The sequence below is a fragment of the Drosophila arizonae genome, chromosome X (assembly GCF_054131065.1).
Source record: "Drosophila arizonae isolate 15081-1271.41 chromosome X, UAZ_ARI_1.0, whole genome shotgun sequence".
In the NCBI taxonomy this organism is placed as follows: Eukaryota; Metazoa; Arthropoda; class Insecta; order Diptera; family Drosophilidae; genus Drosophila; species Drosophila arizonae.
The window spans coordinates 31,695,685-31,723,486 of NC_142927.1; the positions used below are offsets into that span (position 1 = coordinate 31,695,685).

A 27,802-nucleotide genomic window follows, 5' to 3' on the forward strand; every position below is an offset into this window, starting at 1 on the left:
TTATTCAAAGAATCGTATATTTAGCGTTTATGTAATTAAATTAGAAACAAATATGTATATATAGTTTGCGATACAATATATATGTATGTGGATATAAACTGAGCTGGATTGACTATAACTAACTGTGCCTGCTTTTTCGGATCGATTGCACGTTTCGTTTTCATTCTTATTGGACTTTGCAAATGGCGACCGATAGATCAAGGATGCCCATTAGTAGTAGGCGGGAAATGGATGATAGTTAGACGGATTGGAAGCATGATGATTTGCCGATGGCAACACCGGCGGCGGCCGTACGCCCGGGTGATAGTTGCTGGACGCCACCTGATGATAGGCTCCAAAGCTCCTAGCCATGTGTCGGTTCTGGGCAGCTGCCGCCGCCGATTCGCCAAGGAGACGTGATTGATCTGCGGTACCCAGCAATCGATTGTTTTGCTCCATTAGCAGGTGGGCAGTGGGATCAACGAGAAGCCGGTGCTGATCCGCAGCCGCATTCGAGGCGGCCAATATGCGATGTTGTTCGACTGTCGAGAGCAGTCGATGATGCTCTAGGCTCTCTCGACTCTGGTGCTGCATCTGTGAGGAGAGAAACGAACGATTGTTTCCCACCGCCATGTTGGCCGTATTAGGTGTCAGGTCCAGCGAGGCCATGCGCAGCATATCGTGATGTGGATGGTTGTAGGGCAGCTGCGGCGGCGACGACACCACATAGTTTGCGGTGCGACTAAGATCCACCGATGTGGTTTGATCGTGCTCTTGCTCGCCCAGCTGTTCGCTGAGCATGTTGTGCATCGCCGCCGATTGATGCTGCTGCATGGCTAGCTGACTACTGTGACCACCATGACTACCATGCTCCTGCTGATGCACCACCGATGCCGGCGCCTGCTGCTGCGCCTGTGCTTGTTGGTTCTGCTCCCGATCGGAGAGTATGTCGTAGATGTGATGATGGTACCGGCTGCTCGGCAGCTGGAAGTTATGATGATAGTTGCTCGACACATTCGACCGTGAGCTCATGTCCAGCCCTTGAAGATCCGACATGTCGTTCGCAGCGCTGGCAGCAGCTGCAGCAGCAGCAGCAGCACTTGCCGCATTGCTATTGCTGCTCTGGCGATACTCGGCCGGTGAGTCCAGGTCCTGGCTGTTGTACTTCAAATTGCTGGCCATACTCTCATATTTCGAGTACATAAGATCGATCTGTGATTGCGGGAACTTCATGCGCATATCCTGCCCAGCGCTACACGGCAAGAGAGATCAGATTAGTAGGAGCATATATTGGATCACTCGGATCACAGGACTTACCTGTTCTGTGGCATAATGCTGTTCTCTTCGTCGCTGGACATTTGGTTGTGTCGCGAGATATTGTGGCGTCTCTCTTGCTGCTCGTGCTCCTGAACGGCGCGTTTGTGACGCATCATGTCGCCGTTGAAGTTGTAGCGCGGAATGCTTGGCGAGGAGGCTGGCGAGATGAGCTCGTGCTCCGGATATGTGCTGCCCACGCTGGAGGCGTTGCGTCGCTGCGGTTGCAGCGCTGCCGGCAGAGGTGATGCGGATAAATTGTTGCCTGTCGTTGGAGCACCACCACCTCCGCTGGAGCTGCCCGCAGGCGTGCTGTTAGAGCCGGGTCCGCCGGCGCCATTGCCGGCACCAAACATGCCTCCATAGTCGCGACCCGGCGATATGGGTGGCGGCGAGGGCGGTGTCCGGTGGTGCGACGAAGAGAAACCATCAGAATCCGGATGGTGGGGACGCGGCGTGCTGCCGGCATCCACATCTACATCGTTCTGGTTTTGATTGCTCTGCGGATTGGTGGGCGTTGAGGCGTTCGGCGAAATATTGCATGCTCCCTGGAACATAGGCAATGGCGGTATCTGCATGGGAAAGCTGCCCAGGTTCTTCATCATCTTCAATTCGTTCTCTAAGTTGTCCATGGTGGCGCCAATGCCAGCACCATTCGCTCCACTTCCACCACCACCACCGCCGCCGCTACCAAAGCGTTGTGCCTCCGCATCCACATACGCGCTCTTTGGACTATCGCTATTTATGTGGTTCTCGGTGGGTACCTGGTCAAGTACAAAAACCATATTATCGATTGGACCATGCATAATTTGGAAAGCATCTTGGATAACTATAACAATTATAATGATATATAGCAGAGTGACCATGTACCACTAGTTGACAATCGAAATCTCGCCTCTTAGTCTGAAAATCCTAATTCTGGTAGTACTGAAAACATATCTCATTGGGGGCATGTCAATTCCCCTTTCTTGATATATACATACATATGTATGTGTGCAAATCTACTGTTACTGTTGGCTCTTTCTATAGATTGACTATAGATTATAAAATCAGTCAGTCAATGCAATATTTACTTATTCTCATACATTGTCTGCTGCAGATATACTACAAGGAAAGTCTAGGCTAGTTTCTAGTCATCTAAATTGTCACTCATTTATGCTGTACGTAAGCTGCGTCTCTACAGAAGGTAAAACATTGAGTGGCTTCATTTGCGGCCAAACGCACCTTAAGATCACTGCTCTCGCTGTCAATCATGTTACCAACGGAGTTGAGGGCTGCCTCCACTAGCATGCTGGCAGAGGAGGAGTTGGTACTGACGCCAACGCCGACGCCGACGCCAGCGCCAGCGCCAGCGCCGCTCAGTCTTGCGTTGGCATTGTTGTAGAAGGAGCTCATGAATGACTGCGAATGGCTGAGCGAGTTCATTTGCATTTGCGGCGGCTCCACGCTGCTGGGTGCAGTGGGCGCGCCAGTCGGTGTATGATTGCCAGCAGCAGCACTACCAATACCACCATTACCGCCACCGCCACCACCGCCGCTGCCACCGCCACCGCCACTGCTTGTACCACCACCAGCGCCCGCTACTCCGCCATTGGCTGCCGCACTGTGATGGTACTGGGACATGGCTGCGGCAGCAGCTGCCGCAGCAGCAGCCGCATTATTATTGGATTCGACGACATCCAGAAAGGAGCTGTTATCGTCTTCCTCGCGGCTGTGAGCACTATGCTGATGCTGATGCTGGTGACTGACATGGCTGACCGAAGCGCTGCTCATGAGCCGCGCCAAGAAGTCACGGTTCTGCCCCAGCAGTTTGCTATGCTCGTCCACGGCGCTGGGTGGCACAGCAAACCCAAGATCCTGGCCAGCTCCGGCGCCGCCCGATAGCTGCCCACAGCCAGAAACACCACCACCACCAGCCACACTGCTGACAGTGGCATCGTTGGCGACATCGCCGCTGTCGCTCAGATGGTGATCGTCAGCGCCGATCCACTTCTTGCTGCCCTTGCTGACGACCAGATTCTGGCCAAGAGCCGCATTCATGGCGGCGGCGTGGCGATAGCCCGTGTCGTTGTGCGGCTGCTGCGACGATTGCTGTGCGTGCTGGTGAGGATGCGTGTGACCGTGGTGATGCGAGTGGTGTTGCTGCTGGTGCTGCTGCTGTTGCTGTTGTTGGTGATGCAAGTGATGCGCTGTGGCATCCTCGTCATCCTCATCATCGTCATCGTCCTCATCCAGGCCCACACCCACTCCTACGCCCACGCCGCTCATGTGGCCCATCATGTGGCCAAGCTTGGCGGGATCCTCGCCGGCGCCGGCCATGGCGGAAACGGCGGCTGCCGCAGCAACAACTTGCTGCACTTGCTGCTGGGCACTCAGACGCTGCGCGGTGGTGGTCAGGAACGATTCGACCAGGCTAAGCTGAGCGTTTTGCTTGCGGCGTACCTGCTCCAGACGCACGTTATCCTCCTCAACGTCGGCATCGTGCAGCTGCTGTTGCTGCTGCTGGTGATGCGCGGCCGCCTGCTGCTGTTGTTGCTGCTGATGGGCGTGCGTGTGCGCATGAGCGTGTGCGTGGCTATGGGCATGATAGTGGGGTTGTTGCTGTTGGTGCTGCTGCTGGTGTTCCTGCTGGTGTGACAAATGCGAGGGCGACTGATCCAAATGGCCGCCATGCAACTGTTGCTGCTGCTGTTGGTGGCATTGCTGTGCGTGTTGCTGGTGCTGCAGCTGTTGCTGCTGTTGTTGTTGTTGTTGTTGTTGCTGTTGCTGTTGCTGCTGATGCTGCTGCTGCTGCTGTTGCTGTTGGTGCTGCTGCTGGACGACAAGCGCCGAGGTCGGATCCTTCTTTCTCTTACGCTTACGGCTGGTGCCAGTCGTGGCGCCTCCCACCAGGGCCGCCTGCTGCACCGATGGCACCTTCTCAGCAAATATGCTAGAGATTTTGGAGCTAAGCAGCGACAGATTTGGTTCGTTGCGGCACAAGTCCTTTATCGATTTGCCGCTCTTCTTGATGGCCTCAAATATGTTGTCATCACTATATTCCGTGTCACTCTGCATGGAGCTGCTGAGCATTGAGTTTTGGTTCTGATCTTCTAGGCTCTTGCGTCGTCGGCGCGGTGCTTGCTCTGTGAAGGAGACGGCAGCGTTAGGGCGTGGCGCTTGTGGTGCACCCAACAACGCCTGCCCCACTGGCTTACCCAAAAAGTCGACCTTCATGCCGCCCGAATAGGCATCGAAAGTATAGGCCACACTCCGCTCTATCTTCGGCATCTGCTCTTGCGTATAGTTGTGCACCTTCTTGTAATGGAACTGCAGGCACTGCTTTGTGGTGAAGGCGGCATTGCACTCTGCTTCCGCGCACCTGCAAATGATCAATATCATTAAATATGTGCTTGTTCAGGCAACTTTGGCTATATATTATCATAATACATAGGCTAAAGCAAGGCAGGTCAGACAGGGCTCAAGCTAGGTACACACGATACAAACAATTTGCAGCAAGTTGATTGCTGCAATCAAATTTGCACGTTTGAACACGAGTGCAAACATTTTGCTGCAAACAAAAAATTTGCAATAACTGTTTGCGGCAATTTTTTTTCCCTGTCGTCTGAATACAGAATCTTACCGTTAACCTGGTTGCGTCAGTTGCTTGAAATTACTGAGTGACATGCGAAAATTGTAATAGTTTTTTTCATCGCCATATTGTAGCTCTTTTAAAAGGTTCTGATGCACTCCTTTTTCATCTCTTTTAGAAAGACATTTTTTTTTCTTTTTTTTTTTTTTGGCAGACTTTGATCTTCTCATTTTTTTTCGTTTCATCAAAATTGCTAATATAGCAAGAGGAGCAACTTTCGATTTTTGTGCCCACATAATATAAACACGTCGTTATTCCTTGAATTTTTCAATTCAACTGAACTAGCAAATGAGTGTCACTTGCAAGCAGTGCAAACAAAAACAAAAAATGAAAACACGTGAGACATTAGTGCAATATATTGCACGAAATAGCCATTGAAGCAAGTAATTTGCATGCAATATTGGCATTGGTGTGAACATTTGTGCAAACTTTTGCTGCAAATTATTTGTAACTTCCTGCAAATTGTTTGCATCGTGTGTACCTAGCTTAAGTGAATCAACTTAGGCATAGTTTTATTCTGAAAAGATCCCCATTCGAGGCAAATCATTCATAAGCTAAAAGTACTAGTCGGGACTGACAATTATGCAATTAAAATGCGCATTCGATTATTCTATTTATATAATTTATTTATTTATTATTATTTATATTTACGTATTTATTAACGACATCTGGTGTACTTGGACACAGCTGTAAAGCTCTATCAGAAATACTGAGATAACAGAAGCTTTTAAGGATCTCGGATCGATTTTTTGGTAACAAAAAGCTTTTCGATTATTAGTTCCTAGACGGTATCACGAGATACGGACATGCTGAGTGACGGACGGTAGCGCGGTAGGTATTTTTCGATATGCCACGCCCCTAAAAAGGCGTAACAATAACTTTTGGGTCATCGATAGAGGACGTTACTCAACTCAACTAACAAAATTTGAAGCTTCTAGCTCTTAAACTATAGGAGATATAAACTTTTGCGGTTTCCCACTCCCCCTGTGGGCGGACATATATCCGCCATAGCTTTCTTCTTGGGCGGTCAGCCTGAGTATATCTATAAAATTTGATGTCTCTTGTATCAATACTGTCCAAAATATAGCAGAATTTGGAAAATCACTATATTTCCAGGTCCGTCTTTCCACGCTCCTAGTGGGCGTAGATATAAAAAGTTTAAATAATCTTTATAGATCATAACATTAGCTTACGTGCAAAATTTCACCGTTCTAGTTTTAAAACTCTAGGAGATACAGTTTTATCCGATTTGCCACGTCCCCATTGGGCGTAGATATATCCGTTATAGCTTGTGATCTTGCGTGGTCAACACGAGTTTACATTCCAAATTGCAGCTCTCTATCCCTTCAACTAATATGATTTCTGGCATATCAGAAAATGCATTATTCGATTTGCAACGCCCCTAGTGAGCGGATCCGGAAAATTTTAACATTTTATAAATCGGAGATATACACGAGTTGTGTTCCTAATTTCAAATCTCTAGCTTCAATAGCGCAGAAATAAACTGCGTTAGCAGACGGACATTGCACAAAACCAATATACTCGTTTCACTTTCGTGAATAAGTATAAAAAGGATGGGAAGGCTAGAAGAATCTTTAAAGACTATGCTTAATTAGCCGTCAAAAGACGGAAACTGAGAGAAATAATGGAAGAAATGGATATACGTCTCACTATATACTATAAATATTTTTAGTGATGTCGATAATCGGCTTACTCACTTGAAAGGCCGCACGCCCGAGTGTGTGAGCATGTGTATCTTCAGGTTGCTGCGATTTTGGAAGAGTTTCTGGCAGCGCGGACAACTGACCACGGTCGAGTTGCGGCTGTGCACCTCCTTCGAGTGGCGCTGCAGTGCCGCACGCGATCCTAGAAGTTTTGAACATAATTTACACTGAAAATCTCGTAAAACTTCAGCCATATCTAAAATGAAATTGTATGAAGAAAATGAAATTTTCGGATTGTGGTGATTTTGAAAGAAAATTAGTGAGTACAGAAATATAATTTATAGGCAAATCGACAAACCCAACTAAAAAAACACAAATCACAAAACGTAAGCCATTTACATAAATACACAGAAAGCATAAGTCACTAGATCGAACGAACCAAATAGCGTATAAGTGTATCAGTGGATGGTCCAGTCACTGCTAAAAACTCAATATCAAAGACCAATATCATCAAACACAAAGCAAATCATTCACTAAAAGCGATTATACAATGATGAGGTTTACGAATGCTGTGAATGTTGTTCTATATTAGTGCTTCTATGTGTCTAATTATGAGTTCCTAGATGGTTGATAGACACAGACGAATTTGTTACACGTCCACAGACAAATTTGTTACACAAACATGTTGTGTAAGTCAAATATTCGAATGTGGATAGGAGTGTTCATACGAAAATTTTGTTCGCCGTTTGTTTCTGTTCTGTTTCAGTTCGCATAAAAATAGAAATGTTTCTATCTTACGGATGTTCGTGCGAACGTGTTTGACAATGGATTCGAGTGTTCGCACGAATATCATTTCTAGGAATATTTCGGTCAGTCAACATAGGCCAAAATGAACAGAAAATTTCTTGATTGTTTTCAAAATGAGCCGGCTTTGTGGCAAAATAAAAGCGAAAACTATCAAAATAAAAAGTTGCGCAACAAATCATGGGACAAATTATAATTCAAATATAAAGTTGTCGAAGAAAACGCCACAATTAATGTCGTCAAATCAAAACAAAAAAAAATAAAATAAAATAAATAAATAAAAATAAATTGTCTGCACGCTGCATACAAGCGGGAACTGGAAAAAATAAAAAGAGGCGCAAAGTCAGGTGCTTTCTTTTCTTTTAAATAAACATTCATTGCCATTAAGCTCGATTTTGTTTTCTTCCGCTGGCTTGTTCACAGTCCGAAATTTGTTTTAAAATGATGTTCGCGAACATGTTCGTGTAACAAATTCGTTTATGGATAGCCAGCCCCCTTTAAAGTAAATTGCCGTATATTTTGAGATAATACTATGACTGTCAATAATTTTTATGTACATAGCTGCTAAGCAGTTCGGTTGCTTTATGACAACTTTAAATACTTGCAGGAGCTTAAACCGACCTACTTTTTTTTAAATTTGTCATATCGAAATCGTTATTGTGATCTTCCGTAAAGGTTCTTTGCACGTACATATATATATAATAAAAATCTGATATATGTAATAATTATTTGATTATAATAATAATAGGGTTCCAATGTTTTACACATTACGCAACTCGTCCAAATGAAAAGTTGAATCTATTAAACAATTTGATAATAATATAGAAGGATCATGTACATAATATGATCTCTGTGATGTATGTCAACTAAAGAGGGTAAACCAAATGAACCAAGCTTATACAAAAAAGGTTTCGTCCAATTCGGCATCCAACTGAAAAACCATGAGAATGAGCGATCATAGATGTGTCCGTGTGTGTGTGTTTAAGTTATGACTGACGTTGGTGAGTGTCTGTGCGCTTTAATGGTTAGTTAATTGTTACGGCTAAGCAGGTTGCGTTATTTTACGATATTAGTACATACGATACGATATTTGTTAATATAAGGGCTTATTTATAATAGGAGTGTGGAGAAGCGGCACAACAAAGTTGGGGTTGGCGTATTTGTTTATAATACGAGCCTACGATAAAGGATTTACATTATACGCCGCTAGACTTGCTTATGTTTACGATATACAGACATCTACGCAAGTATTTACGATCTATGTTTGTTGACTAGAGGTGGGGTTGCGGAAATGGGATTGGGATTGGAGTTGGGGCTGGGATTGGCATTGGGGTTGGGTCTGAGACTGGCATTGGCGGAGTAGCATGCCCGACTTACCACTGTGGACACGCTTAATATGCGCTTTGAGCTTCTGCGGCTGGCAGAATTTCCGACCACAGAAATCACAAACGGGCCGCGAACGATTTGGATTCGAGGCACAGCCGTAGGTGCGATGCATCTCCAGGTAGTTGAGCCGTAGAAAGAATTTGTTGCAGAACTGACACTGGTACGCCCCCTTGCCATCGTGCTTTTCGGCCGCATGCTTCATAATGTTGTCCTTGCCCAGCACCGCCTCGCCGCACACCTTGCAGTGGTACTTCCGTATGGTGAGGCTCATCGATGGATCGTGAAAAACTGAGCAGTGCGTACGGTAGTAGAGTGGGTGCTCAAACTTCAAGTTGCAGCCGCCGCAGTCTGTTTTTTAGGAAGAGGATATAATGGAGAAATTTGTGAGTTGAATGTTAGTCAAAACACTTGATAATAGGTGTCATTAGCTCAAACAATGTGTGGCTGCGACGGAATAGAAATTACTAATTAGCTGTGAAGTCGAAGCAAACCTTCCACACTGTTGTTCACTGTTGATAGCTTGCGAACAAAAAGCAAAAGAAGAAGAAATTTTATGATGGTTGGCTGAATGATAGGCTTACTTGTCTTCTCGGTGTGTTTCTTGCGCCACATAGTGTTGCAGTCGTCACTCCAGTAGAGCAGCTCCATGCCATTGCGTAAATCCCGACAGCTCACAAAGTACGCCTGTCGGTCGATGGACACGAGGTTCACGTTGCGCTCCTCGTAGCTGGGCGCTGGGCGGATGAAGCGTAGCCAGTTGGAGGCATTGGGGTTATCGCAGCAGAGTAAATAGGATTTGTCAGCGCCGGCCTCGCACATCTCGAATATCCATTTCATGTCGCTGCCCTCACGCACCTCGCTGGTCTGCACCGCCTGTCCGATGAGCGGCCCCAGCTTCGTGTAGGCTCGGACATCGGTGCGGGCGAAGACGCCGGTGACATTCGGCTCGACGTTGTGAAGCTCGAACTCGGCGGGCACCGAAGCCTCGGCGAATGTTATCAGTGGCTTGGTCTCTAGCTCGGACAGCTGCGATGATTCGTCCATGTCCATGTCCTCCATATCATCCTCGTCGTCAACGTGGCGCGGTCTGCCCACCTTCGCCTGCCGCTGGGCATCCGCCTTCAATTTGGCTAGCGCCTCCAAATTTCGGCGTTCAATCCACTCGGCCAGGTCCACTGCGTCCGTCACATTGCCACAGGCATTGCGCAGCGGGCACAGCTTGTGATCATGCGAGATGGAGCACTCGCGGCACGACTGCTGCGATCTGAACGCAATGTCGTGCTCATCCTCCTCTTCCACAAAGTTCTGCTCCAGTTTCATTTCACGCGCTAGCGCCTCCTCATCCAGCTCCTCGTCGTCCTCCTCATCGTCATCACCCGGACCAGCAGCCGAATCGTCTTCGGGCTCGTCATAGCTATTCGGTGGCATCATAGCCGGTGCCGAAGCAGCTGCTGCTTTGGCGGACTGGGACTTCTTGCTGCTATTTTGGCTCTTGGAGCGCACATGAAAGCTTCCTAGCTGGCCGTTGCTGGCGCTGCAGGCATCAACCGTATCCGCATTGGGCAGCATCGTCGGTGCTACTGTGGTCGGATGAGCAGCGGCTGCTGCTGCTGCGGCGGCTGCTGCCGCTGCTAGCTGCTGTTGTTGCTGCTGCTGGTGCTGACGTTCCTCCTCCTCGTCCTCATCCTCGTCACTGCGTTGTGCCGCCGCAGCAGCAGCCGCTGCTGCCGCTGCAGCTTTTTTGAGGCAAAGTGCACTTGGTAGCGACTCCTTGCTGCATGCTTCCAGCTCGCTCTTAATCTTCTCTGCGATGCGGCAGTCTAGCACCTCCGGCAGTGCCGATGAGGCGGCTGCTGCTGCGGCGGCTGCCGCGGCTGCTGCTGCGCCTGATTTGAGGGCAGCTGCTGCTGCCTTCGCTTCCTGCTTCTTCGTCTTAGAGGTGCTGCCGAAGCTGCTGTTGTTATTGTTGTTGTTGTAACCAGCTGCTGGACCAGCTTTACCCTTAGCGCCGGCATAGCCATTAAGTGCATCAGTTGTGAAATGGACCCGCTTCTTGTAGCGCTTGCGCTGTGGCGGCGTCGGCGTGGCCATAGCAGCAGACACGCTAGCAGCTGACTCCAGGCTGCCATTGCCATTCTCTGGCGGTGTCGCAAAGTCCTTAACGCTCAGATTCGGCTCTAGCTTGAAGTTGCCATCGAATCCTTTGGTGGGCGTGTTCGCCGGTGATGGAGGTGGCAAACTGCAAAAGCAGACAAATAAAGTTAGTTTAAGGATTTGTTCAGGAGTGACGACTGATGACTGATGAGAGATGTGCAGGTGAATATTGGTCGACAAAATCCGGTATTTTCTATGTATGGCGCCACGTTAATGCTTACACCTCCAACCACATTGCTAACGCCCACCCGCACCATCCAAATTTTGCTCCTGCTGCGTTTGATTAATTTAGCCAACGATCGCTGTCACTTTATGTCTGGCCTGGCCAGGAGTCAGGATTGTGTCGTATGTAGGGTTGCCCACTGTTCACTGTTCGTTGCTACATTCAAGGGAATGCAACTGATGCATCTCCAATTGGAATTGACATATTCTGAATAATGCTTGGGCCAACCAAGCACAACATCTGATATGCCAAAAGCCCTGGAGACGAAAGCTTAATTGTTAAAATTGTAAGATACATACATAATCATGGTCTATCTATTAGCTTATATGTATTTATAAAAACTCCATCCATTTTTTTATACCCTAAACCCATTTTCAATAAGAAATCAGGGTATAATGGTCTTGTGGAAAGTATGTAACAGGAGAAGAAATCATCACAGACCCCATAAAGTATATATATTCTTGATCAGGACGACGAGCTGAGTCGATATAGCCCTGTCCGTCCGTCCGTATGAGGAAGCCGATCTCAGAAGATATAAAAGCTAGAGAGCTGAATACTCGTGTATACCATACGCAGTACTAGTTTATCATATTGTTTTCGACAACTCATCCGATTTCTTTTTGATCGAGAATAATCAATAAGTTGACTACGTTCTTTCAGCATGATTAGAATATCTGCAGTCTCGACTAGAGCACTCTTACTTATTCAAGTCGGTGACGAATTGCAATTACCTTCCTACTTATTTAATGGGCACTGGATTAGCTTTAGGTGTTTAGTTCATTGCTACAGCAACTGGTTGTATGATGAAAGCGTTCTATCCCCTTGCTTAATTCGCTCATACTATGTGGATATCCCTTTGTATTCCTGACTAAGCAAGTGAGGCGACCAGTCAGTATGTCATGCGGACGCCACTCTGACGTTCTAATTACCAGTTTGAAAACACGTTGCACTTGCATATGTCATAGTAGGTGGGTATGCATGTAGGTATATATATCTATCTATCCATGCGTTACTGCTGCGATAGCTTCCCCACCTCGCTGTACTCCATAAGCATTTACCTATTCTCAGCTGTTTTTTCTGCAGAGGAAATTCATCAGCAGAACGCCGAACGTTAAGTGCAGTATGGCCATGTTGTTATTGTTGTTGCTGATGCTGTTGTCACTTCTGTTGTTGTTCGTATCGCTGAAAGTTGCACATGGTCAATAGCAACTCTTACATTGTGCGTCTTTATCTCTATCTCTCTCTCTCTCTCTTTTCTCTCTCTTTCTCTGTGCCTGTATGTGTTTGTGTTATTCTTCATTAAATCGTCCACCTTAGGACCTTAACAACAGTATCGAAAACAGCGTCAACACCACAGAAACAACTGGTAGTCCGTCAGCAACCCAAGCGATCCACAATTACACCTAAATACACACACACACGCATATATATATGGAAGCCATCTCCAGGCATCTCTCGCACCACTTATCCTGCACCAATTTGTGGCTCCCAGACCAAACACCCCGAAAGCAAGTCAAAATGTATGCTCTCTTTTCCCTTTTCCACTTATCCGACTCCCCCTTTCTTCAACCTTCCACCATTCATTCATTCGCTTTCGCCTTCGCCAACTGTGTCGGCCTCGACTGAGTTTACAGTTAGCTGTTTGTGTTTCTCTTTCTGCTGTGCTCGGTTCTTTTCCTATTTCCCAGTGTTCGTATATATGTAAATATGTTTATGTATTTGTGTGGGTGTGTGTGTGTTTGCGCAAGTGTTAATATATGTATATGCAAGGATGAGTGTACTTAATGCGCCAGTGAGTAACGCACACGAAGCGAGGCGCCAGAAACTGAATCAGATTCCGAATCAGCCCTCATTGAAACGCATCAGCCCACAGCCCAACGCAGCGGGCCAACCCCATGCGATGCCCTCAGCAGCACATTAATGGCAAACCAGGAACAGCAACAACAGCACACACACATACACATGCGACATGTCGAAAATTCGCAGAAATTGGCGACAAGAGCGAAATACGAGAAAATAAATAAACACGAAATGAACGAAAAGCTAAGACAAGCAATGCGTGGAAATTCGTGCACAGTCGTTTAACAGTATGTGTGTCTGTATGTTTGTGTGAGTGTGTGCTGCAGCCGTTTATATTAGCCATGGGAATGCCGCAATAGAGCCCGGGAGGCACATGGCCAAAATTACAGTTCAGCTGAAAAAAAAATTTTTTTTAACCGTAGCCAAAAGCTAGGCAGAATGCACTGCTTTTTGCAGAACTATGATAAGATTTCATTTTGCAAGGGATGTGCTAAAGCTGAGCTTAATCACATTGCTATATTAAAAGTTGATTTAAGAAGCTTTCTGTATTATTATTAATTTTTATACCCTGAACCCATTTTCAATGGGAAATCAGGGTATAATGGTTTTGTTGAAATGTACATATGTAACAGGCAGAAGGAGGCGTGGTAGACCCAAAGTATATATATTCTTGATCAGGGCGACGAGCTGAGTTGATTTGGCCCTGTCCGTCTGTCCGTATGTTTGAACGCGTCGAGTTCCGAAGATATAAGAGCTAGAGACTTCAAAATTTTTTTAAATGTCCGTATTTACAGCGCGGATATCGAGTTGATCATTAAAAATCGATAACTTATCCCGATATTTTTTATCGATAAAAAAACCTTATCGGAAACCAGTTATAAAATTATATCTTCTACACCTTTATTGCTAGAGTCTACAAAATTTAATGTATGCTTATATGCAATTTATGCAATTTCGGTTTTTGTTAAAATTTACCCCCCACCTCTATATCCACCCCCTCACCATCACTATTCTAAAAAGCGTATTTCAAATACTAGAGACTTGTGCTTTGGCAAATACATGCATATCCATGTTATAATCATAATCTAAAAGTTTCATGAAGATCGTGTGTCCACAAAAAAGTTAAAAAAGTAAGTTCTCATAGTAAGCGCACACTGCGCCCATGCGTGTGTATGCTTGTGTGTGTATGTGTTTGTGTATGTGTGTGTAAATGTTTGTGTATATGTGTGTATATGTGTGTGTGTGTATGCGTGTGTGTATGTATGCCTGTGTGATTGTGTGTGTGTGTGTGTGTGCGTGTTTCTTGTGTAAGTAGAAAGACGCAAAAAATGATTGAAATAGCTATTGCTCCAAGGGTTCAGGGGATCTCATAGTCGAGCAGTCTCGACTAGAGCTTTCTTACTTGTTTAATATATGTATATAGTGGAGTATAATGTATTCATGATTATTCAATCTTTTGAGCTTTACAGCAATACAACGATTTTCTATAGCTTTATCGTAAAGCTTAATGCTAGAAAAATTTATTGTGGATTACCTAAAACCATTTTATTTTAATTGCTCAATTAGTAGCTATTAGAGTAGACGTATGATTAAAACAATAAGCACTGGCTACTGACGCTAAAAATCATTGGGGGAAACTGAAGCTCGAAGGAGTTTTTAACAGTCGCTTTACAAGAACATAATACAACGACAATATACATATGTATAGTCATTATAGAATTTAAAAAAAGTTCCCAAATGCAAATTACTTAATTTATTTACGAATTATCTAATGGCAATTTTTATACCGATATGCATCTTCGAGCCATGGAATAAAGTCAAAGGCAAATAAAATCAATTTATCTATTGGCGTCCATGTGTATGTGGGGGAATGTGCGAGACTACGAATTGCGGGCTATCAAAAAGACCAACAGCAACATCAAGAGCAAGCCAAGGCGTGGCAAGAGCAACAGCAACTGCAACTACAAGTGTAGCTGCAACGCTGCACCTGACAAAAGAACCAACAGTAACTTGAAGAAAAACACACCGGGCATTTTCAATTTATGTTTGTGTTTGTATATGTGAGCAAGAGGGGTGAATGCCGTTTGAAATGCAGGCACACACACACACACACACACAACCACTCATACACTCACACAGTCGCGCATGAGAATTGGCCGCATGGCATGCAAATGCATGCGAAACGCCGTTCCATGTGCGTGCATGTTACATTGTTTGTTGTGTGCATGTGTGTTGCTTCTTCCGCTTCCGCTGACATCATGGCGGCTGCAGCGACGTCATCGCCATTGCCATCGCACACACATAAACAGAAAACACAGCGGGCACAGGCTCAATCCCTGGCCCTGGCTCCTGCTCCGGCTGCGGCTCAGCCAGCGACACAGGCAACATGAAAGCGCCGTTGCATGCAACCGTACGAATGCCGCATTTATGCCTTTGTAGCTGCATGGCACAGAGGGCACAGTGCAGTTGATTGTAGATTTCTGTGGAGCTTCGGCGAGTAGGCGAATGGGGGTGATGTGCGAGTGGGAATGTGAATAAGAATGGGAACGGGAATGGGTACGGCTGAGTTACGCCATAATGCAGTCGGGCATGAACCGCTTCAACATGGTTTGCTTATGTGCCGCGTCGCACGTTTCCCCTGCGCTTTTCCACACCATCATCATAGTTCGCAGGACGCGGCAGACGTGGTGCCAAGCAGTGCCCAAAAGTTTTTTGTCGCTAGCTCTCTCTTTCCTTCTCTTTGCATGTGTATTTCTATGCGTGCTTGTGCCGTCTTAGCAAGCAACAATCTTGGGCAACGAATCGTTGGCATATCTTTGGCCGCCTATTGCGGCTTTTGTTCTTGTTCTTCATTCAACTTAATTCGCTATAACTTAACTCGCCGCAGCTCGCGTCATGCAACGCCACGCCTCTTTATATTTTTTGCCTTTATCTTTGCTTTTACTTTTTTGAGGCAATTCGGTTTTGAGCGGCGAGAGTAAGCACAGTTCGCGGTATCTAATCAAATTATTTGCGATCACATTCAATAGAAGAAGAGAGAGACAAGGAGAGAGAGACAGGCAACGGATGGAGAGGCAGAGAGAAACAGAGAGACAGGTATAGAGGGAGAGAGAAACAGAGAGTCAGAGATAGAGAGACATAGAGAGAGAGAGAGAGAGAGAGAGAGAGAGAGAGAAAGAGAGTGAGACATGAAAATATAGTACGAGATAGAGAGAGGCCGACAGACAAGGAGAGATATACAGACAGAGAGAGAGAGACGGAAAATTAGTAACAACTCTTCTAATACGCATTCTTTACCACGCACAGTGGACGATGCTATATGTAAATGGTGGCCAAAATTCTTTGCGTTGGAATTTCATTATGAAATTTTGAAACTAGGTTTATTTAGTACCTTCAAATTATAAACCAAACAATTGTCATACTGTGACAAGGTCGGGACCCTCCCAGGCTGTTAAATGATGAAGAATTTTGAATAAAGACTAAAAGTGGATAGTAAAATACTTTTTTTTTTATTATAAGAAACTAAATAAGAAAAACATAATCAATTTATTTTAACTAAATTTTACTGAACAAAAAATGAAAATGAAAACATAAATATGGAATAATATGAAGTAAAAAAATTAATTAAGTAATTCAAAAACGGATTTTAACAGAACAGATTTATTTTTATTTTGAAGCTTTCTTTGTCCACTTATAAAAGAATCCGAGCTCAATAACAATCTATTAAATAAATCTGTATTTGTTGCTATACGAGAGATCTTTCGAGTGTGGCTTCTTCGGAGAGCTCTCCAATAGACACTAATGCATGTGCAATGACATCAGGTGCATGAATTAATATTTTGTGGACTGACGGGGGGAGGTAATACCAACTATATTTTTGTATCAGCTCTCTTGCTGTATCCAACGCAAATTTTCTAAATTTGTCCACATTTATAGAATATCCTGAGGACAAGGCTTGCAATAATGTAGCACAGTTTTCAATTAGACATTTATAAATGCCTGTTATTTCGGCAGACAAAAAAGCATTATTAAACAAGTAAAAAAGCTCTAGTCGAGTCTTTCAGCTTACACCAGAAACACGCACACACACACACACGCACGCACGCACGCACACACAGGCATACATACACACACATACACACACACACACACACACACACACACACACACACACACACACATACACAAACAATTACATTACGGCAGTGAGCGCTTACTATGACAACTTAATTGCTTAATAACTTTTTTTGTGGACATACGATCTTCATGAAACTTTCAAATTATGATTATAACATGGATATGCATGTAATTGCCAAAGCACAAGTCTCTAGTATTTGAAATACGCTTTTTACAAAAGTGAGGGTGAGGGGGTGAATTTTAACAAAAACCGAAATTGTATAAATTGCATATAAGCATACATTAAAAATTTGGAGACTCTAGCAATAAAGGTGTAGAAGATATAATTTTATAACTGGTTTTCGATAAGGTTTTTTATCGATAAAAAAGATCGGGATGAGTTATCGATTTTTAATGATATGATATGCGCGCTGTAACTACGGACATTTAAAAAAAAATTTGAAGTCTCTAGCTCTTATATCTTCTGAAATCGACGCGTTCATACATACGGACAGACGGACAGACGGACGGACGGACAGACGGACAGACGGACAGACAGACGGACAGGGCCAAATCAACTCAGCTCGTCGCCCTGATCAAGAATATATATACTTTGTGGGGTCTGCCACGCCTCCTTCTCCCTGTTACATACATTTCAACAAAACCATTATACCCTGATTTCCCATTGAAAATGGGTTCAGGGTATAAAAACATTAATAAATATAAAACAAAAAAGTTCATTAGAGGGCGCGACGGGGATCACAACTTTTTCTCCAACTGAAGTCAGTGCACAGAGAAAACTACAACATTAAACAGGCCATTGCGAACAATGTATTACTAAGACAATAATACAACATATTATTATACAAAATTCACTTTGTTATATAGTATTAACCTTTTCTTTCAATATGCATCATAATTTATGCCAATTAACCACGATTTAATATTTAAATTTAATTTTTTGGCAAGAGATAGCTTTTTAACTTCGTTCACTGCGCACGCCACGTGTCTTTTTGTCTATCTTTTGTTGCTATTCGTAGCGCGTGCGAATGGGATAGTGCAAAATTGAGTTTACAGTGGAATTAATTGTTCTTTTAAGAAATAAAAAAAAATAATAGAGTTGTAAATTTAAAAAAAAAAAATTTTTATTTTTGGCCTATGAAGTCGTCCACTGTGCCACGCCGCACTGTAGCACTATAGTCAGGTCCCACTAAGCAAGCTCTGAGTGGATTTGTCATTCAGTGAAAATATACCTGAAATGGATTATTTTGGTAAAGTTTTGTTTAAAGCTTGTGAAGGACGAAATTTGAAGTACCGAGCGTGGGGATTTACAAAGGAAATAAAAATGGTCGAGTTGAGTGGACAGACGGTAACTTTCGTTGGTCTGGCAGCACTCGCGTTTGTTAGCTATTGTATTTACTTCGATCACAAGCGGCGCTTAGATCCACAGTACAAGCGGCTTGTGCATGAGCGACGCCTGCGCCAACTACCAAAGAGCACCCTACGCAAGCCCCCGCTGAGCGCCGAGGTGGTCGAATACTTTTTGAGACACGTGTATTTGGGAGAGACCTGCGTACGCAGCAAAAATTGGGACAGTGCCGTGCACTATTTCGTCAACGCGATCATGATATGTGCCGATCCGAACATATTGCTATGCAAGCTGCAAGCGGCGGTGCCCGTTGAGCTCTACGATAAGATCATAGCCCAAGTTCGCCTGCTTGGCAGCACGTCCGACAATTGGGACCAGTTCTCGAGCTCAGCAAGTCACGCGGACCCTGAACTAACTCTGACCCTAACCCTGGAGTCAACAGAGTCCCGCCCAACGTGCGCCACGTGTTTGAGCGAGCTCCACTCCGATTAGCGATTTTTTTGCTCTTTTTGTTTTCAGCATGAATTCAAGCCACAGTTATTCGCCATTATTTACGATGCGAATGTAGTTGCTCTATTACATTCTGTAAATTCCGTCTGTTGTGATCTCAATTCTTTATCTATGGATACAGATCCGTTAGCTTCTAAGTCGGTTGGATCTGTCAAATAAAGTTAAGCCTGCTAAACTGATTTCAAGTTGGGCATCCATTTTATTAGGCATCAACCAGAGAACTGCAACAAGCCACCGGTACTCAAGGTGCACCGGGTAAATGTTTGGTGATTTTGACACCCGGGTGTTTTCAAACACCGCACAAATGAGTACAATCGCTCGCCTCACAAAAATATTTGAGTGTTCTTTTGTTCTTTTGCATAGTGTGTGTGAGACATATGTATGTATGCCGGCGCTTGAGCGTCGCAAGAAAGTTGGGTGAAAAGAGATACACAAAAATTGAAGCATACAATGTGTGTGTGTGTGTGGCCGATGTTGAGGTTTCTTTTGTGCATGCCTTCGGTTGAGATGTGTTTTTTTTTTACGTACATACATACATATGTACATGTTTACGTACTTGCTGCTGGAAATGCATGTACAATAGGAAAAAATAGTGAACAAAAAAGCAATATTTAAATAAAAAATATATTTTTTTATATTTATTAAATATATTAAATAAACATTATAATACTTCATTTAATTAACAAACTAAATATATTAAAGCTTAACATAAGAGAAATATAAACATTATATCGCAAATAACAAAATATTCTGTTTTTTTTTTTTTTTCAGTCAAGTTTAAAATAAAAATTAAATTACAAATTATTGTTTTTAAAAAAAGAGTGTAAGAAGAGCAAATTGTCTACCGTTTTTGGACCTAATCTATTTATTTTTTCTGTTATTATGTTGCCCGCTAAAGAAAATACTCTTTCAGCTGCTGCACTACTTGAAGGTATTGCAAGAAGTTGCAATGCTAACTTAGATAATAACGGATAGCAATTTTCTTTGGTTTTCCACCACTCAATGGGTTCGAAATCCTCAGTTAAAGTAACTCTTTCACCAGAATAACTTTCAAATTCTTCTGGGGGCGATTTTAAATTGTTATTGGCCTGAGCTACCAGTTGGGAGAAGAAAAAAGTTGTTTTTGGCACAAACATATCTCTTTTAGGAATCGCTTCAAGTGGACAATTTGGACTTGCTGGGTTTGATTCTAATGTACAAGAATTATTTTGCGAAGGTTGATTTGAAAAACGAACATAATTGTACATTTGTTCAAAGCAAAAGTTTTTAATTTCTTTGTTGCCGTGATTTTGTCCAAGTTTGAAACTTTTTTTGCTTCAGTTGGCTGTCGTAATGAGAGACAACATTTGTGCCGCGACAAATTTGATGTTTGGTTGGCAACAAATTTTAAGACTTTTCCGCATTTGTTGCAAAAAACCCAACCTTCGAAGACGCTTTCATTTTCTTTATATATATCATACAAAATTGACCAGATTATGCTTTTGCCTTTATGTTTTGCGGCTATTTTATAAACACCACGATTTATTTTAATTTTAATTTCCTCAGATGTCATTTCGATGCCAAAATCAAACACGAAGTAAACTAGGAAGCTAAGAAAGGAGCTAAAGCAAAATCAAAACAACCGTTACTTTGACACTTACACCATGGTGACTGTAAAACACTTGGGTGTCATACATGTGTTTTGTCTACTTGTGTTTGTTGCTCATTGCTCTTTTCACACTCTCGCTTTTTATCTACGTTCGCTGTAAGTGTAAGTGGGACCGGCAAGCGTTGACGAAAAATACTTGAGTGACAAGCAAAAAGAAAACGGTACATTGTTGTGAGTGACAGCAAGATATTGCCTGCATGAGCAGCACTCACACAATTTTTTATAAGTGTGTGTTTATGATTTGCTGAACCAGTGCTGATTAGCACCGGCACACAAATTTTATTGAGTGTGACTAAGGTGGCACACTTGCAGCTCTCTGGCATCAACCTATGTAGAACTGATCGTTCAATAGATAATAATAATAATAGATAATAAGTTTGGGTCCTAATTAACAAGTGAAATTTTCATTAGGATTGTCTCGAAGAGTACATCTTTTTAAAGTACCAGTTGAATCAAGATTCGAGATTCGTTGCTCAAGAATGATCATTCCGGCTATGCATATATGTTTGTGTGAATTTTATATTTGGATCCAAACTGGAAGAATGGAAAATAAAGTACAAAACAAAGACTGCGTAATACTCGTTCATGGCTCAGAAGCTAATATAATGTTTACCAAAACAACAGCTTATTGTAGTACTTCTAATTATCTATGGGCTATATAAAGTACTAGCTGGCCCGGCAAACGTTGCATTGCCCTCTATATTATTTCTAGGTATTTTGAATTTTTGAGTGTTCGCTAGAAAATGTCGTGATTCTAGTGTTTCGCCATAAAGCAGGGAACGCAATGGCTCTGGTGGCGGGACCACTAATGGCAATGTCACTTTACCACTAAGGCAGCACAAACCGGGCGTTTCACCAGCAAACTTCAATGCGCCACAATGCTGGCAAACAACGTCCATTGGACCAATGCAAACTAAACGATTCAAGCTATAGTCAATGGTGCAATCATATCGAAACGCTTCTCGATTCAAATCAATCCTTGAACCATTTCTTATTGCCATTTCACGGGCTGCCTCTCTTTGAGAAGCACGAATTAAGCCCCTTCTTTGCTGGGTACTAACGTGGCGCTCTTCTCGGGCGATTTCTCGCTCTTCGTCAGATAATTGACTCGCGATATTCCGTTGCCTAATTGCATTATGGGTCCGCCGGGAAAGATTAGATCTTCTAGGACGCGGCATTTTTATTAATAGTAATACTGCCCTCGCACAAAACCATATAAAACAATCGAGAAATATAAATATAAATAATTTACACAAATTTATGTTTGAGACAAACAAATACCTGAACTTTCGAGATATTTAGCTTTTGTAAGCCAAAAATACACTTTCTAATAATTAACTTTTTTTTTTTGAATTTTGAATTTTTTATTTATTTTTTGAACAGTCAGGTATTAATCTTTTGATTTTTTTGAATTTTTGCAGATTTTTTATTTGAAATATTTTTCTTTTTGATTTGGAATTTTTTTTTTTTTTTATTTTTTTTAAGTCTTTTTTTTTTTTTTGTTGAATAGTCTTTTTTTTTTTTTTTTTTTTTTTTGTTGAAGAATAAGGTCTGCTCGAGGCTGTGCCGTTGACAGGACCGAAACTGTCACTGTTGTCAAGGCTACTGAGTATAAATGGAAATTTGAATCTTTACGGAAAAATCCGCGTTTTTCAAGTATTCGTCAAATTTTTTCAGTATTTTAAAGATCTACTGACCTACTCGTGGCGGAGACAAATCCAACAAATAAGAAAACCATGAAAATTGGTCCAGCACATATCAAGTTATAAGTGTTGGAGCACTTTTACACAACTCTCTTTTATATATAGAAGATATGTAAATATATACATATATATAATATTATATATATATATATTATATAATATATATATAATATTATTATATATATCTTTCAGGATTGTTGAGTAATAGGCCTATATGCTGTAACACTAGGGCGGAAATATCCTGAACCCATTTTCAATGGGAAATCAGGGTATAATGGTTTTGTTGAAATGTATGTAACAGGCAGAAGAAGGCGTGGCAGACCCCACAAAATATATATATTCTTGACCAGCTGAGTCGATTTGGTCCTGTCCGTCTGTCCGTATGTATGAACGCGTCGATTTCAGAAGATATAAGAGCTGGGGACTTCAAATTTTTCTTTTAAATTTTTACAACGCGGATATTGAGTTTATCATTAAAAATCGATAACTCATCCCGATATTTTTTATCGATAAAAACCCGTATCGAAAACCAGTTATAAAATTATATCCTCTACACCTTTATTGCTAGTCTCCAAATTTTTAATGTATGCTTATATGCAACTTATGCAATTTCGGTTTTTAATTTAAAATTTACAGTTAAAATAAACCCACCTCTATATCCACCCCCTCACCATCACTTTGGAAAAGGCGTATTTTAAATACTAGAGACTTGTGCTTTGGCAAATACATGTATATTCATGTTATAATCATAATAAGTTTCATGAAGATCGTATATCCACAAAAAAAGTTATTAAACAATTAAGTTCTCATAGTAAGCGCACACTGCAGCCCATGCGTGTTTATGCGTAGGTGCTTGTGTGTGTATGTGTGTGTGTGTGTGTATGTGTATGTGTATGTATGTATGTATGTATGTGTGTGTGTGTGTGTGTGTGTGTGTGTGTGTGTATATGTGTGTGTGTGGGTGTGTATGCGTGTGTGTGTATGTATGTCTGTGTGCGTGTGTGTGAGTGTAAGCTGAAAGACGCGAAAAAATCTTTGAAATAGCTATTGCTCCAAGGGTTCAGGAGATCTAGTAGTCGAGCAGTCTCGACTAGAGCTTTCTTACTTGTTAGAATAAACATTGGTCTTTCTCATTTCATTTAGCTGATCTGACACTAACTGGGGCATATAATGGATGAGCTGCTTTTGAAAAATTATGCACTCAAATTTGGGTTTCTGTTTGGATCGCATTGGCTTTGGTAAGTTTGATTCAATTTGGACTCACTTGTTTAGTCTATCCGTGTCGTTGTCGGCCAGGTTGAGGAGGTAGGCCACGAACTCGACGTCGTTCTTGAACTGCAGCCGGGTGCGCATATGCTCCCATTTTTCGGCGTTCTTTGTGCCGATGTAAATGTTTTTGCTGTAATTCTGGTGGCGATATTTGCGTCGTTCGCTGGCAGCACTGCCGCTGCCACTGCCACTGCTCGACTGTTGATGGTGCAGCTGAGGCTGGTGCTGCTGCTGCAAGTGGTGGTGGTGCTGCTGCTGTTGATGCTGATTTTGCTGTTGCGGCTGTTGTTGATGGTGATGCGAATTGCCGCTGTGCCGCGATAGCTGCTGCTGCTGTTCGTTGATGGCACTGCAGAGTGTCGAACTCAGCGCATGATTGCTGTTGTTGTTGGTGGAAAAGCTAATGTTGCTGTTGCCACCAATAATGCTGTTGCTTGGCGCTGGTAAGCTGTTGCTGCCGCAATTCCCTCCGCCGCTGCCGCTGCCCACTCCAACATTGCCTGCATTGCTAGCCATGTCTAGCACTGTGGCATTCTCAAGCTGGGCCGCTGCCACGTTTGCTGCATTTAGTTTAGCTGCAGTTGCTGCTGCTGCGGCGGCTGCTGCCGCTGCTGCGGCAGCGGCCACAGCACTCATATGCAGACCGCCGCTCTCGGCGGCAGCGGCGCCGCTCAGATGCCCCGAAGTCAACGCTGTGCGACTGTCCACATCCTCATCGTCTTCGTCGTCGTCATCCTCGTCTTCATCGTCGTCATCGTAGTCCGCCTGTTCCGTTTGACTGTGATCGGGCGAGTGGAGTCCGTGGGGTAAATCGGCGGGCAATGTTGGTGCTGCTGGGGCGGTGGTTAGGCTATGCATATTGTTAATATTGTTGTTGTTGTTGCTGTTAATGTTGTTGCTGCTAATGTTGTTGTTGGCTAGGTGCTGCTCCATAGCATCCTCATCATCATCGTCCTCATCATCGTAGTCTTCGTCGTCCTCGTCTAGCAACTGCTCCTCGTCTTCCTCCTCCTCATCCCTTTCATAATCACGCTGCTTGCTGTTGTTGCTGGTGCTTTCATTGTTGTTGTTGTTATTGTTGTAATGATTTTGATGTTGCTGCGGCTGTTGCTGTTTGCCATTGTGCAATGCATTGACAGCGGCAGCAACAGCCGCCGTTGTGGCTGCTGCCTGCGCTGCAGCTGCTGCCGCTGCCTGCGCCGCTATTGCATCGCTGTTGCTGTCGTCGCTGCTTTGCGAGCTGTTGCTGCTGCTTCTACTTCTGATGTTGTTGTTGTTGCTATTGTGTTGCAAGCCATTTCCAATGCTTTCACTGTTGTTGTTATTGTTAGTGTTGTTGTTGTTGTTGGCATTGTTATTGTTGCCCGTATTAATGCTGTTGCTACTACTACTATTGCTGCCACTGCTGGCACTCAGTGCCGCTGCTGCAACTGCCGCAGCGGCAGCGGCAGCGCGACTGAGAAAGGGTGCGCGTGGCACTAAAGGCGTATCGGAATTATCCGAGCTCTCATTAAAATCATATGCGCTAAAATCGGCGACATTGCTACTGCTGGCTGCTGCTACTGCTGCTGCTGTTGTTGCTGCTAATGTTGATGTTGCTGACGGTGCTGTTGTTGCTTTCGACATAGTTGCATCTGTGTTCAATTTTCTGCTGTTTTGGTTATTGTTGTTGCTGCTGCTGGCAATGCTGCTGCTGGAGGTGCTGCTGGTGCTGCTGCTGCGACTGCTGCTGTCGCCGGCGCTATAAGGCGTCGCGGCCTGGCAGCGCTTTAAAACCGTTGTTGTTGTACCTGCTGATGTTGTTGCCGTTGCTATTCTTGCTGTTAGTGATGCGCTTTGCCGAACGCTGCTCAGTTTTTGCTATTTGTTGTTGTTGTTACTGCTGTTACTGCGGCGCGAAGTACTACTGCTGCTGCTAACGACACCTCTTTCGGCTTCTGCTTCCGTCGCTGTCGCTGCCGCTGCTGGCGATGCTTCTCTTGGCGCCTCTCGTTGCCTCTGCTGCTGTTTTTGCTTCTGCTTCTTCTTCATTATTCACACAAACAATTCGCGTGCGAGGTTCACACACACACACACACACACACGCACACGCGCGCAAAGAGAAACTAGCGCGCACACACACACACCTTACACTCACACACAGCACACTACACTAGCTGTTGTTGTTGATGCTGCTCCTGATGTTGCTGTTGCATTGTTGCCGCTGTGGTTATTATTATAGTTATTGTTGTTATTTTTTTTTTTATTGTTATAATTATTTCTATTACTATTATTGTTGTTGCTGTTTTATCCTGTTTCTGCAATTGATGCTGTTGTGGCCTTTTTTTTTTTTTTTTTTTTGATGAAACGTAAAAAAAATGTTAAACGTTAAATACGTCGTTTTATCTACACTCGTGTATATAAGCTATACAGAAATACACACACGCACACACACATACGGCGACATCGACGTTGGCGTTAACATTCGTATTAACGCTGGCAGCGCAACGTCAGCGAGCGAGCAGCAGAAACAGCAAAAATTAGCAAGCGCGAGAGGGTAAAAAATATAAATCGAAAAAAAATTAAAGAAAACGCAGAAGCTCGTTGGAAATGAGGTCCCGTTACTCGTTGCAGCTTTCACGTTGCCTGCATGCGTTTCATTTCGCCGTCTGGCAACGCTGTGCGTCAAAAGTTAAAAGCGAGCCGTTTTTACTGCTCTTGCTACTGTCGCTATTTTCTTCCAAGTTTGTTCCACACAAATTGTTTATCTTGTTATCTTCGGCAAATGCATTTATAACATATTTATGAATATATAGGCTTAGGTAGCTATGTTTTCCAATCGCAGCTTTTACGTCCACGCCCCACAGAGCAGCCGCTATAAAATACACAATGCGACCAAATAAGAAAAGACGAAGGTGGTGTATATGAAAGAACATTTGCACGCAACAAAAATAACATAAAATCAAGAATGGGAAAAGGGCGTATGGAAGGAAGTGAAGAACATCTGCGAGGGGGCCAGTCGCACTGTTATTTGTTGCTGTTTTTGTTGTTGTCGATGCCGTTGTTGTTGTATGCTAGAATTATTTCGCTTTATTTTGATATTCTGTCTCTCGCTATCCTTGTTAATGCGCGGGTGAGTGTGTGTGCGTGTGTCTCGGAGTATAACACCCACCTAATGTGTGTTCAATGCGCTGGGCAGCGGAGCGATAGACGCCTCGCCTTCCGTGCGGCTGCACTTTTTGTCATTTGCTTACTGCGTTGCGAATCCGGTTCGTTTTATAATTTTTTTTTTTATAATTTTTTTATTGTAATTCACTTTTCACTTGATTCTCCACACACTTCAAAAGAATATGTTAAAAAAAATGTTGAGTAATTTTTGCATATCTTTTCAATAGCTCTGTGTTTAAAAATTGATTTGTTGCTGTTATTTTATTTCTTTTATTTGTGTGGTATATTTAAGGCTATTTTTGTTGTTTGGGAATCTTAGTTTGATGCCTGATTCGAGCGTTTTCTCCGCAGCGTTCATATGCCGTTACTCGTTGGTCGCGACGGAATGAAGGACTTTTTATTTATGTGTATGTCCTCGTCGCAGCCATCGTCGTCGTCGCTGTCGCTGTCGCTGCCGCAGTCGCGTCGCTGCCGGAGCTCCAGTAATTTCTCTATGTCTATGGCTGTGCCTGCGCGCGCTTGGTATGTATATACACATATACATATTTATGTGCATATAGTTGTAATGCTCGCTATTGGAAGTGTATGTCTGTATGTGAAAAAGTTTCTGCGAGCGACGCCGCCAAAACGCCACACAGAGACAGCCCGCCGCACACACAGACAGCCAACCAAACTCTAGCAGTCCAGAAGCTCAGCTAAGTCGCGGTGTTGCCATCGTCTATGTATGTATGTGGAGAGGCCTTGTACGTGTGTTGTACATGAGTGGGCGTGTGTGTGAGTGAGTGAGTGTGCTTGTACTTGTACACGCGAATTGAGATGACGGCAACAGCGACAGCGACGACAACAGTGACTGCGAGGATATTGTTAGCTACACTGCAGGAGAACGCATAGTGACAGTTGACACACAATCGAACTTGTGTTATCGATACTATTTGAACATATTTTATTGTGAGCATTATTATAATTATTATACTATGAAAAATATACCTACATATATGTATATATACATATACATATGTATATATATACACAGTATGTACGAGTTTTATTTTATAAGAAATGTACAAACAATAATTTTATGTTAT

General features: G+C 43.5%; 2 protein-coding genes across 2 annotated transcripts; one reads left to right on the plus strand and one right to left on the minus strand.

The window, feature by feature from the left end:
- On the minus strand, positions 1–27,576 carry LOC108617759 (uncharacterized). Its single transcript, XM_089474448.1, is given in 9 exon segments — positions 1–1,231; positions 1,297–2,057; positions 2,518–4,418; positions 4,491–4,654; positions 6,643–6,844; positions 8,770–9,126; positions 9,360–11,017; positions 23,566–25,889; positions 26,722–27,576. Coding segments are annotated over 8 exon segments (8,100 nt in total). The 5' UTR covers positions 25,602–25,889; positions 26,722–27,576; the 3' UTR covers positions 1–210.
- Positions 18,266–19,129, plus strand: LOC149268166 (mitochondrial import receptor subunit TOM20 homolog B-like). Its single transcript, XM_089474447.1, has one exon. The coding sequence runs from the start codon at positions 18,330–18,332 to the stop codon at positions 18,930–18,932; it is 603 nt and encodes a 200-aa protein (XP_089330573.1). The 5' UTR covers positions 18,266–18,329; the 3' UTR covers positions 18,933–19,129.
- Positions 27,577–27,802: the final 226 nt, after the last annotated feature.

Excerpts from the sequence above, each read along its gene's own strand:
- LOC149268166 (XM_089474447.1), top strand. The coding sequence starts at position 18,330 with ATGGATTATTTTGGTAAAGTTTTGTTTAAAGCTTGTGAAGGACGAAAT.